Source organism: Silurus aristotelis (assembly GCF_946808225.1).
Source record: "Silurus aristotelis genome assembly, chromosome: 26".
NCBI classification, from domain to species: domain Eukaryota; kingdom Metazoa; phylum Chordata; class Actinopteri; order Siluriformes; family Siluridae; genus Silurus; species Silurus aristotelis.
The window spans coordinates 18,069,008-18,081,507 of record NC_139599.1 but is presented as its reverse complement, the minus strand read 5'-3'; the positions used below and the strand labels follow the sequence as shown (position 1 = coordinate 18,081,507).

Sequence of the window (12,500 nt, the reverse complement as noted above, 5' to 3'; positions counted from 1 at the left end):
CGTGTGTGTGTGTGTGTGTGTGTGTGTGTGTGTTTTACTCACTGATGGAGACTCAGCACTTTTGTACTTCGCTCTGGACACGGACGTCTGCTTAATGCCACAAATGTTTACTCATCACACCACCAGGGGGCGCTGGTGTGTAACTGAAAGTTCGAGAAATGAATCAGGTTCAACACATTTATCAGAAGGCGCCCTTTAAGCAGTGCATGCTGGGAACTGTAGTTTATAGCCGTGTATGACACCCCGCTGGGTGCACCACAACACTACAAATCCCATAATCCTTCCGTATTGGCAGAGTTTCTGCCGACGTGGGAAACAGTACCCCATATCAAAAACACACACTTACTTACGAGCTATGTGCACATAACACACACACGGTGACATGTGCAACGCATGTGCGTGCCGATATGTGGCTCAAACCGGAAGAAGTGCTTCTGAAGAACGCGCTGAAATTATGGGTGACGGAAAAATCCAACGACTATTTTATCTTGCAGAGGAGAAGAGGACACGGGGACAACAGCGCCGGACTGACAGGTGAGACAGGTGGGGGGGTGAGATACACAGACAGGTGCGGGGTAAGATACGCAGACCTGGGGGGGTGAGACACGCAGACAGGTGGGGGGTGAGACACGCAGACAGGTGGGGGGTGAGACACGCAGACAGGTGGGGGTGAGACACGCAGACAGGTGCGGGGTAAGATACGCAGACCTGGGGGGGTGAGACACGCAGACAGGTGGGGGGTGAGACACGCAGACAGGTGGGGGTGAGACAGGTGGGGGGGTGCGGGGTAAGATACGCAGGCCTGGGGGGGTGAGACACGCAGACAGGTGGGGGGTGAGACACGCAGACAAGTGGGGGGGTGCGGGGTAAGATACGCAGACCTGGGGGGGTGAGACACGCAGACAGGTTGGGGGGTGAGATACGCAGACAGGTTGGGGGGTGAGACACGCAGACAGGTGGGGTCGAGACACGCAGACAGGAGGGTGTGAGACACGCAGACAGGTGCAGGGTAAGATACGCAGACCTGGGGGGGTGAGACACGCAGACAGGTGGGGGGTGAGACACGCAGACAGGTGGGGGTGAGACAGGTGGGGGGGTGCGGGGTAAGATACGCAGGCCTGGGGGGGTGAGACACGCAGACAGGTGGGGGGTGAGACACGCAGACAAGTGGGGGGGTGCGGGGTAAGATACGCAGACCTGGGGGGGTGAGACACGCAGACAGGTTGGGGGGTGAGACACGCAGACAGGTTGGGGGGTGAGACACGCAGACAGGTGGGGTCGAGACACGCAGACAGGAGGGTGTGAGACACGCAGACAGGTGCAGGGTAAGATACGCAGACCTGGGGGGGTGAGACACGCAGACAGGTGGGGGGTGAGACACGCAGACAGGTGGGGGTGAGACACGCAGACAGGGGGGTGTGAGACAGGCAGACAGGTGCGGGGTAAGATACGCAGACCTGGGGGGGTGAGACACGCAGACAGGTGGGGGGTGAGACACGCAGACAAGTGGGGGGGTGCGGGGTAAGATACGCAGACCTGGGGGGGTGAGACACGCAGACAGGTGGGGGTGAGACAGGTGGGGGGGTGCGGGGTAAGATACGCAGACCTGGGGGGGTGAGACACGCAGACAGGTGGGGGGTGAGACACGCAGACAAGTGGGGGGGTGCGGGGTAAGATACGCAGACCTGGGGGGGTGAGACACGCAGACAGGTTGGGGGGTGAGACACGCAGACAGGTGGGGGTGAGACACGCAGACAGGTGGGGTCGAGACACGCAGACAGGAGGGTGTGAGACACGCAGACAGGTGCAGGGTAAGATACGCAGACCTGGGGGGGTGAGACACGCAGACAGGTGGGGGGTGAGACACGCAGACAGGTGGGGGTGAGACACGCAGACAGGGGGGTGTGAGACACGCAGACAGGTGCGGGGTAAGATACGCAGACCTGGGGGGGTGAGACACGCAGACAGGTGGGCGGTTAATCAGGTAAATGCCCCAATAATCCCACTGATTACTGAAAAACCTACAGCTTACAATTAATACACTACATCTGTTTACTACATTGAGCTATTTACCGTGTGTGTGTGTGTGTGTGTGTGTGTGTGTGTGTGTGTGTGTGTGTGTTAGGTCTCCTGGTTGGGACGTTGGACACGGTGTTTGATTCCACAGCAAAAGTGGCTCCTTATCGCATTTTACATCAAACACCTGATTCGCAGGTGTACTGGAACATCGCCTGTGGTGAGTGAGTGTGTGTGTGTGTGTGTGTGTGTGTGTGTGTGTGTGTGTGTGTGTGTGTGTGTGTGTGTGTGTGTGTGTGTGTGTGTGTGTGTGTGTGTGTGTGTGTGTGTGTGTGTGTGTGTGGAATTATGCCCCGTGACTCCTAATGATGTTGAGGTGCCCTAATAGTAATGAGACAAGATGTCAAATGTCGGGGTGTGTGTGTGTGTGTGTGTGTGTTCAGGTGCATCTCTGGATGAGATCTCTCAGCACTGGGACTGGCTGCAGCTCAACATCATGAGAACTCTCTCTGTCTTTGACTCCGGTGATGACATCACCAGCTTTGTTCAGGGCAAGATCAGAGTAGGATGCACACACACACACACACACACACACACACACACTCACACACACTCACACACACCAATAATGGCAAGATTGACAAGCACAAAGACTATGCCTTATACCGTGTGTGTGTGTGTGTGTGTGTGTGTGTGTGTGTGTGTGTGTGTGTAGGGGTTAATTGTAGAGGAAGATAAGGTGAGTGAGGAGGATCCTGAGCGTTTCCGTGAAGCTGCGCTGCGGTTCGAGCGTTTGTTCTGTCTGCCTAAACAGGAGAAACTCGTGACCTACTTCTCCTGTAGCTACTGGAAAGGTCGTGTCCCAAATCAGGGCTGGATCTACCTCAGCACTAACTTCCTGTGTTTCTACTCCTACTTACTGGGCAACGAGGGTGAGACACACACACACACACACACACACACACACACACAGAGCACTATGACCAGAATGTAAAAGGAGTAACAGTTCAGTCTCTTTACTGCAGTTATTAATAATAACTATAGAATAATTAATTTTACATTCTCAGAGCTGCACATTTTATTTAGGAGAAATCTGTAAACATTAGATTAATTCTAGAATCTGATTTGAAACTGAATGTGTGTGTGTGTGTGTGTGTGTGTGTGTGTGTGTGTGTGTGTGTGTGTGTGTGTGTGTGTGTGTGTGTGTGTGTGTGTGTGATTACTACCCCCTCAGTGAAGTTGGTTTTCTCGTGGTGTGAGGTGAGCAGGTTGGAGCGAACCTCGAGTGTGTTGTTAACGGAGTGTATCCGTGTGTGTGTGAGAGATGAGGATCACTACTTCTCCATGTTCCTGCGGCTGCAGCACACGTATGAGCTCATGCAGCACCTTGCTGACTACGCCATTGCACGCATGTTTGACAAGGAGACCTACAACACACAACACCCACTGAGAGACCCACTACACATCACTCAAAGGTACACACCGCAATACTCACATTACACAACACTACACTCACAATTATACTACACTCACACTTACACAACACACTTACAATACACAGTTACACTACATATTTACACTACATTATTTATACTTCACTACAATACACAGTTACACTACATATTTACACCACATTACAGTTATACTACACTACAATACACAGTGACACTACATATTTACACCACATTACAGTTATACTACACTACAATACACAGTGACACTACATATTTACACCACATTACAGTTATACTACACTACAATACACAGTGACACTACATATTTACACCACATTACAGTTATACTACACTACAATACACAGTGACACTACATATTTACACCACATTACAGTTATACTACACTACAATACACAGTGACACTACATATTTACACCACATTACAGTTATACTACACTACAATACACAGTGACACTACATATTTACACCACATTACAGTTATACTACACTACAATACACAGTGACACTACATATTTACACCACTTTCCAGTTATACTACACTACAATACACAGTGACACTACATATTTACACCACATTACAGTTATACTACACTACAATACACAGTGACACTACATATTTACACCACATTACAGTTATACTACACTACAATACACAGTGACACTACATATTTACACCACATTACAGTTATACTACACTACAATACACAGTGACACTACATATTTACACCACATTACAGTTATACTACACTACAATACACAGTGACACTACATATTTACACCACTTTCCAGTTATACTACACTACAATACACAGTGACACTACATATTTACACCACTTTCCAGTTATACTACACTACAATACACAGTGACACTACATATTTACACCACATTCCAGTTATACTACACTACAATACACAGTGACACTACATATTTACACCACATTACAGTTATACTACACTACAATACACAGTGACACTACATATTTACACCACATTACAGTTATACTACACTACAATACACAGTGACACTACATATTTACACCACATTACAGTTATACTACACTACAATACACAGTGACACTACATATTTACACCACATTACAGTTAAACTACACTACAATACACAGTGACACTACATATTTACACCACATTACAGTTATACTACACTACAATACACAGTGACACTACATATTTACACCACATTACAGTTATACTACACTACAATACACAGTGACACTACATATTTACACCACATTACAGTTATACTACACTACAATACACAGTGACACTACATATTTACACCACATTACAGTTATACTACACTACAATACACAGTGACACTACATATTTACACCACATTACAGTTATACTACACTACAATACACAGTGACACTACATATTTACACCACATTACAGTTATACTACACTACAATACACAGTGACACTACATATTTACACCACATTACAGTTATACTACACTACAATACACAGTGACACTACATATTTACACCACATTACAGTTATACTACACTACAATACACAGTGACACTACATATTTACACCACTTTCCAGTTATACTACACTACAATACACAGTGACACTACATATTTACACCACATTACAGTTATACTACACTACAATACACAGTGACACTACATATTTACACCACATTACAGTTATACTACACTACAATACACAGTGACACTACATATTTACACCACATTACAGTTATACTACACTACAATACACAGTGACACTACATATTTACACCACTTTCCAGTTATACTACACTACAATACACAGTGACACTACATATTTACACCACTTTCCAGTTATACTACACTACAATACACAGTGACACTACATATTTACACCACTTTCCAGTTATACTACACTACAATACACAGTGACACTACATATTTACACCACTTTCCAGTTATACTACACTACAATACACAGTGACACTACATATTTACACCACTTTCCAGTTATACTACACTACAATACACAGTGACACTACATATTTACACCACATTCCAGTTATACTACACTACAATACACAGTGACACTACATATTTACACCACATTCCAGTTATACTACACTACAATACACAGTGACACTACATATTTACACCACATTCCAGTTATACTACACTACAATACACAGTGACACTACATATTTACACCACATTCCAGTTATACTACACTACAATACACAGTGACACTACATATTTACACCACATTCCAGTTATACTACACTACAATACACAGTGACACTACATATTTACACCACATTCCAGTTATACTACACTACAATACACAGTGACACTACATATTTACACCACATTCCAGTTATACTACACTACAATACACAGTGACACTACATATTTACACCACATTACAGTTATACTACACTACAATACACAGTGACACTACATATTTACACCACATTACAGTTATACTACACTACAATACACAGTGACACTACATATTTACACCACATTACAGTTATACTACACTACAATACACAGTGACACTACATATTTACACCACATTACAGTTATACTACACTACAATACACAGTGACACTACATATTTACACCACATTACAGTTATACTACACTACAATACACAGTGACACTACATATTTACACCACATTACAGTTATACTACACTACAATACACAGTGACACTACATATTTACACCACATTACAGTTATACTACACTACAATACACAGTGACACTACATATTTACACCACATTACAGTTATACTACACTACAATACACAGTGACACTACATATTTACACCACATTACAGTTATACTACACTACAATACACAGTGACACTACATATTTACACCACATTACAGTTATACTACACTACAATACACAGTGACACTACATATTTACACCACTTTCCAGTTATACTACACTACAATACACAGTGACACTACATATTTACACCACTTTCCAGTTATACTACACTACAATACACAGTGACACTACATATTTACACCACATTCCAGTTATACTACACTACAATACACAGTGACACTACATATTTACACCACATTACAGTTATACTACACTACAATACACAGTGACACTACATATTTACACCACATTACAGTTATACTACACTACAATACACAGTGACACTACATATTTACACCACATTACAGTTATACTACACTACAATACACAGTGACACTACATATTTACACCACATTACAGTTAAACTACACTACAATACACAGTGACACTACATATTTACACCACATTACAGTTATACTACACTACAATACACAGTGACACTACATATTTACACCACATTACAGTTATACTACACTACAATACACAGTGACACTACATATTTACACCACATTACAGTTATACTACACTACAATACACAGTGACACTACATATTTACACCACATTACAGTTATACTACACTACAATACACAGTGACACTACATATTTACACCACATTACAGTTATACTACACTACAATACACAGTGACACTACATATTTACACCACATTACAGTTATACTACACTACAATACACAGTGACACTACATATTTACACCACATTGCAGTTATACTACACTACAATACACAGTGACACTACATATTTACACCACATTGCAGTTATACTACACTACAATACACAGTGACACTACATATTTACACCACATTGCAGTTATACTACACTACAATACACAGTGACACTACATATTTACACCACATTACAGTTATACTACACTACAATACACAGTGACACTACATATTTACACCACATTACAGTTATACTACACTACAATACACAGTGACACTACATATTTACACCACATTACAGTTATACTACACTACAATACACAGTGACACTACATATTTACACCACATTACAGTTATACTACACTACAATACACAGTGACACTACATATTTACACCACATTCCAGTTATACTACACTACAATACACAGTGACACTACATATTTACACCACATTCCAGTTATACTACACTACAATACACAGTGACACTACATATTTACACCACATTCCAGTTATACTACACTACAATACACAGTGACACTACATATTTACACCACATTACAGTTATACTACACTACAATACACAGTGACACTACATATTTACACCACATTACAGTTATACTACACTACAATACACAGTGACACTACATATTTACACCACATTACAGTTATACTACACTACAATACACAGTGACACTACATATTTACACCACATTACAGTTATACTACACTACAATACACAGTGACACTACATATTTACACCACATTACAGTTATACTACACTACAATACACAGTGACATTACAGTATTTACTGAACAATATTTTATCGTTTTTAATTCACAGGTCTTTGGAGACACACATGAGGAATCAGGCTTTCCGCTCATTCTTTCGTCTTCCACGCAATGAAAATCTGTGTGAAGTTCACGAGTGTTTCCTCTGGCTGCCTTTTAGCCACACACACATACTTGGGAAGATCTGTGTGTCTGAGAGATATGCATGCTTCTCTAGCCAGGATGGAAGCCAGTGTACTGTCATCATCCCACTGTGTGAGGTGTGTGTGTGTGTGTGAGATTCTTTTTTCAATGTGTTTTATGTATGTTCTATATATATATATATATATATATATATATATATATATATATATAATATTTATGTGTGTGTGTGTGTGTGTGTGTGTGTGTGTGTGTGTGTTTGTTAGGTGGTGAGCGTGGAGATCCTGGACCGCAGTACTCGTGCACTGAGTGTGTGTGTACGTGGTAAACGAGCTTTTCGTTTCTCTGAGGTTCGTGATTTGGACCGTCTGGCCTCCACCATTCGCAAGTGTGTGACATCATCGAGTCCCCAGCATTCCCACAGTGCTCAGGTGACCTCCAGCTTTCTTATCTTACTTCTTCCTCTTCCTGTTCTGCCTTACTTATTTATACATGTATTTAAGCATATGTGTAACCTTATACCCTATTGTGTGTGTGTGCGTGTGTGTGTGCGTGTATGTGTGTGTGTGTAGCTCTCTCTGTGTGATGATGAGGAGGAGATAATGGTAGGGCAGGTTCCAGCGCCAGTTCCGGTTCCAGTCAGCACTGAGGCTTTAATGAATGTTTTTCATCCACATGATGCTGAAAATCTCGACCCGAAAATGGTGAGTCTTATTTAGTGCAGCTAGTTCATTGTGATGTTAGCATTAGCTTAGCTTAGCACAGGAAAGACATGTGCTTTCAAATAGTTTGAGGGTGTTAGCTTTAGATGTGCTGCTTGTGTTAGCTAACATTAAGTTAAGTGTGTTTCAGTGCTGATAAACTGCTGATTTACAGTTAGTCTCATGCTCAATTGTCAGTACAGCATTAGCACACTGTTAGTATTGATCAGCATTAGCTTTGTATTAGCTATAGGAGGGACTTTATTGCAGATGTAGTTGTCTTTTGTCATAGTGACCGTGTGTTTGACAGCTGAAAGAGCGAATGAAGGAGCAGTCATGGCAGATCCATTTTGCTGAGTATGGTAGAGGAAGTGCAATGTTTCGCACCAAGAAAACGCGAGAGCTCGTTGTCCGCAGTCTTCCAGAAACACTGCGTGGAGAACTGTGGATGCTTTTCTCAGGTGTGTGTGTGTGTGTGTGTGTGTGTGTGTGTGTGTGTGTGTGTGTGTGTGTGTGTGTGTTTTTCAGTCTTCAGTGTTTAATTGTAGTGTATAATCCTCATTACTCCATGTTTATTGAGAATTATAACATTGTTAGCTTCTTCTCAGTTCCACTTAAATGTTTACTGTCAGTTTAAACTCAGTTTTCTGTTAGCTCACTCTGTGTGTGTGTGTGTGTGTGTGTGTGTGTGTGTGTGTGTGTGTGTGTGTGTGTGTGTGTGTGTAGGTTCAGTAAATGAAATGGCCTCCCACCCCGGGTATTATGCGTCTCTGGTGGATGAGAGTGTGTGTATTAGCAGTTCGATAGCGTGTGATGAGATTGAGCGTGACCTGCACCGCTCGCTCCCTGAACACCCGGCTTTCCAGAGCGACCGAGGAATATCTGCACTGCGCAGAGTGCTAACGGCGTACGCTAACCACAACCCCACTATCGGCTACTGTCAGGTATACACACTCATACACACTCGAACACACACTCACACATACACATATACACACTCCAACACACACTCACACATACACATATACACACTCACACACACACACACACACAAACACTCACATACACAAACACACACTCACACACACACACACACACGAGTCTTACTCTAACTTCACTACATTTCAAAGTCAAATATTTAACTTTTTACCCAATTCAATTTTGTGAAATCAGTTGTTCCTTTTTATTTATGAGCCGATAAAAACTTAGCTGGTCAAACACGCAGTAATCCACCAATCAGGGTCGATCGTGCACTCCATTTTAATTTGATTTGATTCTCTTTCTCCGTCTGTCTGAAGGCGATGAATATCTTGGCGTCGGTGTTGTTGCTCTACGCAAGTGAAGAGGAGGCGTTCTGGCTGTTAGTGTCTGTGTGTGAGAGGATGCTGCCAGATTACTTCAACCGTAGGATTATTGGTGTGTGTGTGTGTGTGTGTGTGTGTGTGTGTGTAAGTGTAAAAAATGTGTTGTAATCATATAAATAAAAAGTAAACACTAAATAATAATGTAATACAATTATTAAATACAAATAATAAATACAAATGACTTGTGTGCGTGTGAATGAATGTGTGTGTACATGAATGTGTTTGTATGTGCATATATATATATACACACACACACACGTTTGTGTGTGTGTGTGTGTGTGTGTGTGTGTGTGTGTTTGTGTCTAGGTGCCCTTGTGGACCAGGCAGTGTTTGAGGAGATGATTCGTACTCACCTGACCCAGCTGACAGATCACATGACTGAGCTGTCATTCCTGTCATCATTGTCATTGTCATGGTTTCTGACACTCTTCATCAGTGTGTTGCCAATCGAGAGCTCGGTCAATGTACTCGATTGTTTTTTCTATGATGGAATTCGATTCGTTCTTCAGCTCGCCCTCACTGTCATTCATCACAACATGTCCCACCTCCTCCACTGCCATGACGATGCTGAGGCCGTCACTGCCCTCAACAGGTGACCTCTAACCTTCAGATCTAATTAATGTAGAATATACACCCCTCTCATTGTCTATACACACACACACACACACACACACACACACACACACACACACACACACAGACTTACACTGATGATGTGTTACAGGTTTTTTGACAGTGTGGTGAATAAGGACAGTCCTCTTCCAGCCACAGTACAGCAGGCAACTGCAGCGATCAATCACAGCTCAGACCAGGAGTGCGTCGACATCAGTGACCTAATCAGAGAGGCCTACACAGTATACACACACACACACACACACACACACACACACACACACACAGAGTTCACAAAACACGCTCTCATACTACTTACTGTTCTGTCACCTCTCCCCTCTGTACTGTATACAGTACAGACCAAAAGTTTGGACACACCTTCTCATTCAAAGAGTTTTCTTTATTTTCATGACTATGAAAATTGTAGATTCACACTGAAGGCATCAAAACTATGAATGAACACATGTGGAATTATATATGGAATTATATACATAACAAAAAAGTGTGAAACAACTGAAAAATGTCATATTGTAGGTTCATCAAAGTAGCCACCTTTTGCTTTGATTACTGCTTTGCACACTCTTGGCATTCTCTTGATGAGCTTCAAGAGGTAGTCACCTGAAATGGTCTTCCAACAGTCTTGAAGGAGTTCCCCGAGAGATGCTTGGCACTTGTTGGCCCTTTTGCCTTCCCTCTGCGGTCCAGCTCACCCCTAAACCATCTGGATTGGGTTCAGGTCCGGTGACTGTGGAGGCCAGGTCATCTGGCGCAGCACCCCATCACTCTCCTTCTTGGTCAAATAGCCCTTGATGCCTTCAGTGTGACTCTACAATTTACATAGTCATGAAAATAAAGAAAACTCTTTGAATGAGAAGGCGTGTCCAAACTTTTGGTCTGTACTGTATATATGTAATTACTGTGTGTGTGTGTGTGTGCGTGTGTGCGTGCGTGTTTATTAGAGATTTGGTGAAATTCGGTGGGAGGATGTGGAAAACATGCGCAGACGCAACAAATTGCACGTCATTCATACACTTGAAGAGACGACAAAACAAAATGTTGTGAGTAAAAACAAGAACATTTTTATACACAAATTAATTATCTCAGAATTTTACAATATACACTGTATATCATTATTTAGGCTGCAACTAACGATTCTTTTGATAATCGTTTAATTGGATGATCATTTTTCAATTAATAAAGTAAAAAAAAAAAAAATAATGCATAAATAACCCCAATATATAAAACCCTAATTCAGGAAATGTACGTATAAAAGTAGACCTAAAAAATGCAAAAGTCACATTAAGTTTAAGTATTTTTAATTTTGACACTTTATAAAATTCATAGTGCTGCTTGTTAAAGAGTGAATGGGGGATTTCTCCTTCAACAAATTTACTCATGCTGGGTTGTTTCTTTCTGTAAAAAAAAAAATCAAACCAGCCTTTGAGTATGCAAGGTGAACCAATTTGTGTAAATCAACATTAGTATTGTTTTTAATGAGAATAACAGATGGCATTGTTAACAACCATACTTAAAAAAATCATTATAAAATATAATACAACATTGTTTTGACAATTTCTGTTTTAAGAAAATACACAGGCATTTTGTTTAGTTGTGAAGATATAAACATCTAGAATATATAAATAATTTAAATTTGTATAATAATTCATTGATACATTTTATATATACAGACATTGAAAATAAGCATGTGAAGTAGTCAAGCGGCAGTAAATCATGTTTGAAAACAGAGAAGTTATTGTTGAAGTAGAGAAATGCTATAAAGAGAATGGCATGATGAAATGCAGCAAGCTGACGGACTTGATTCCCTGAAAAACTTGAGCGATTAAAA

The 12,500-nt window shown here is 41.7% G+C and overlaps 1 protein-coding gene across 9 annotated transcripts in view; it reads left to right on the top strand.

Moving 5' to 3' along the window:
- Positions 1 to 282: 282 nt before the first annotated feature.
- The window catches only part of tbc1d8b (TBC1 domain family member 8B), a 21,226-nt gene continuing 9,008 nt past the window's right edge, over positions 283 to 12,500 (top strand). For 6 of the 9 annotated variants that reach the window (XM_083530553.1, XM_083530552.1, XM_083530551.1 and 3 more), the window contains exons 1-14: positions 283 to 534; positions 2,126 to 2,236; positions 2,460 to 2,578; positions 2,732 to 2,948; positions 3,251 to 3,491; positions 7,889 to 8,096; positions 8,244 to 8,408; positions 8,550 to 8,681; positions 8,989 to 9,139; positions 9,405 to 9,622; positions 9,977 to 10,094; positions 10,349 to 10,634; positions 10,767 to 10,896; positions 11,614 to 11,712. In XM_083530553.1, the coding sequence (XP_083386679.1) occupies positions 408 to 534; positions 2,126 to 2,236; positions 2,460 to 2,578; positions 2,732 to 2,948; positions 3,251 to 3,491; positions 7,889 to 8,096; positions 8,244 to 8,408; positions 8,550 to 8,681; positions 8,989 to 9,139; positions 9,405 to 9,622; positions 9,977 to 10,094; positions 10,349 to 10,634; positions 10,767 to 10,896; positions 11,614 to 11,712 (2,322 nt within the window). In that variant the 5' untranslated portion in view covers positions 283 to 407. The remainder of the gene's footprint in view (positions 535 to 2,125; positions 2,237 to 2,459; positions 2,579 to 2,731; positions 2,949 to 3,250; positions 3,492 to 7,888; positions 8,097 to 8,243; positions 8,409 to 8,549; positions 8,682 to 8,988; positions 9,140 to 9,404; positions 9,623 to 9,976; positions 10,095 to 10,348; positions 10,635 to 10,766; positions 10,897 to 11,613; positions 11,713 to 12,500) is intronic. The other 3 variants (XM_083530556.1, XM_083530554.1, XM_083530555.1) reach the window with 2 other exon arrangements.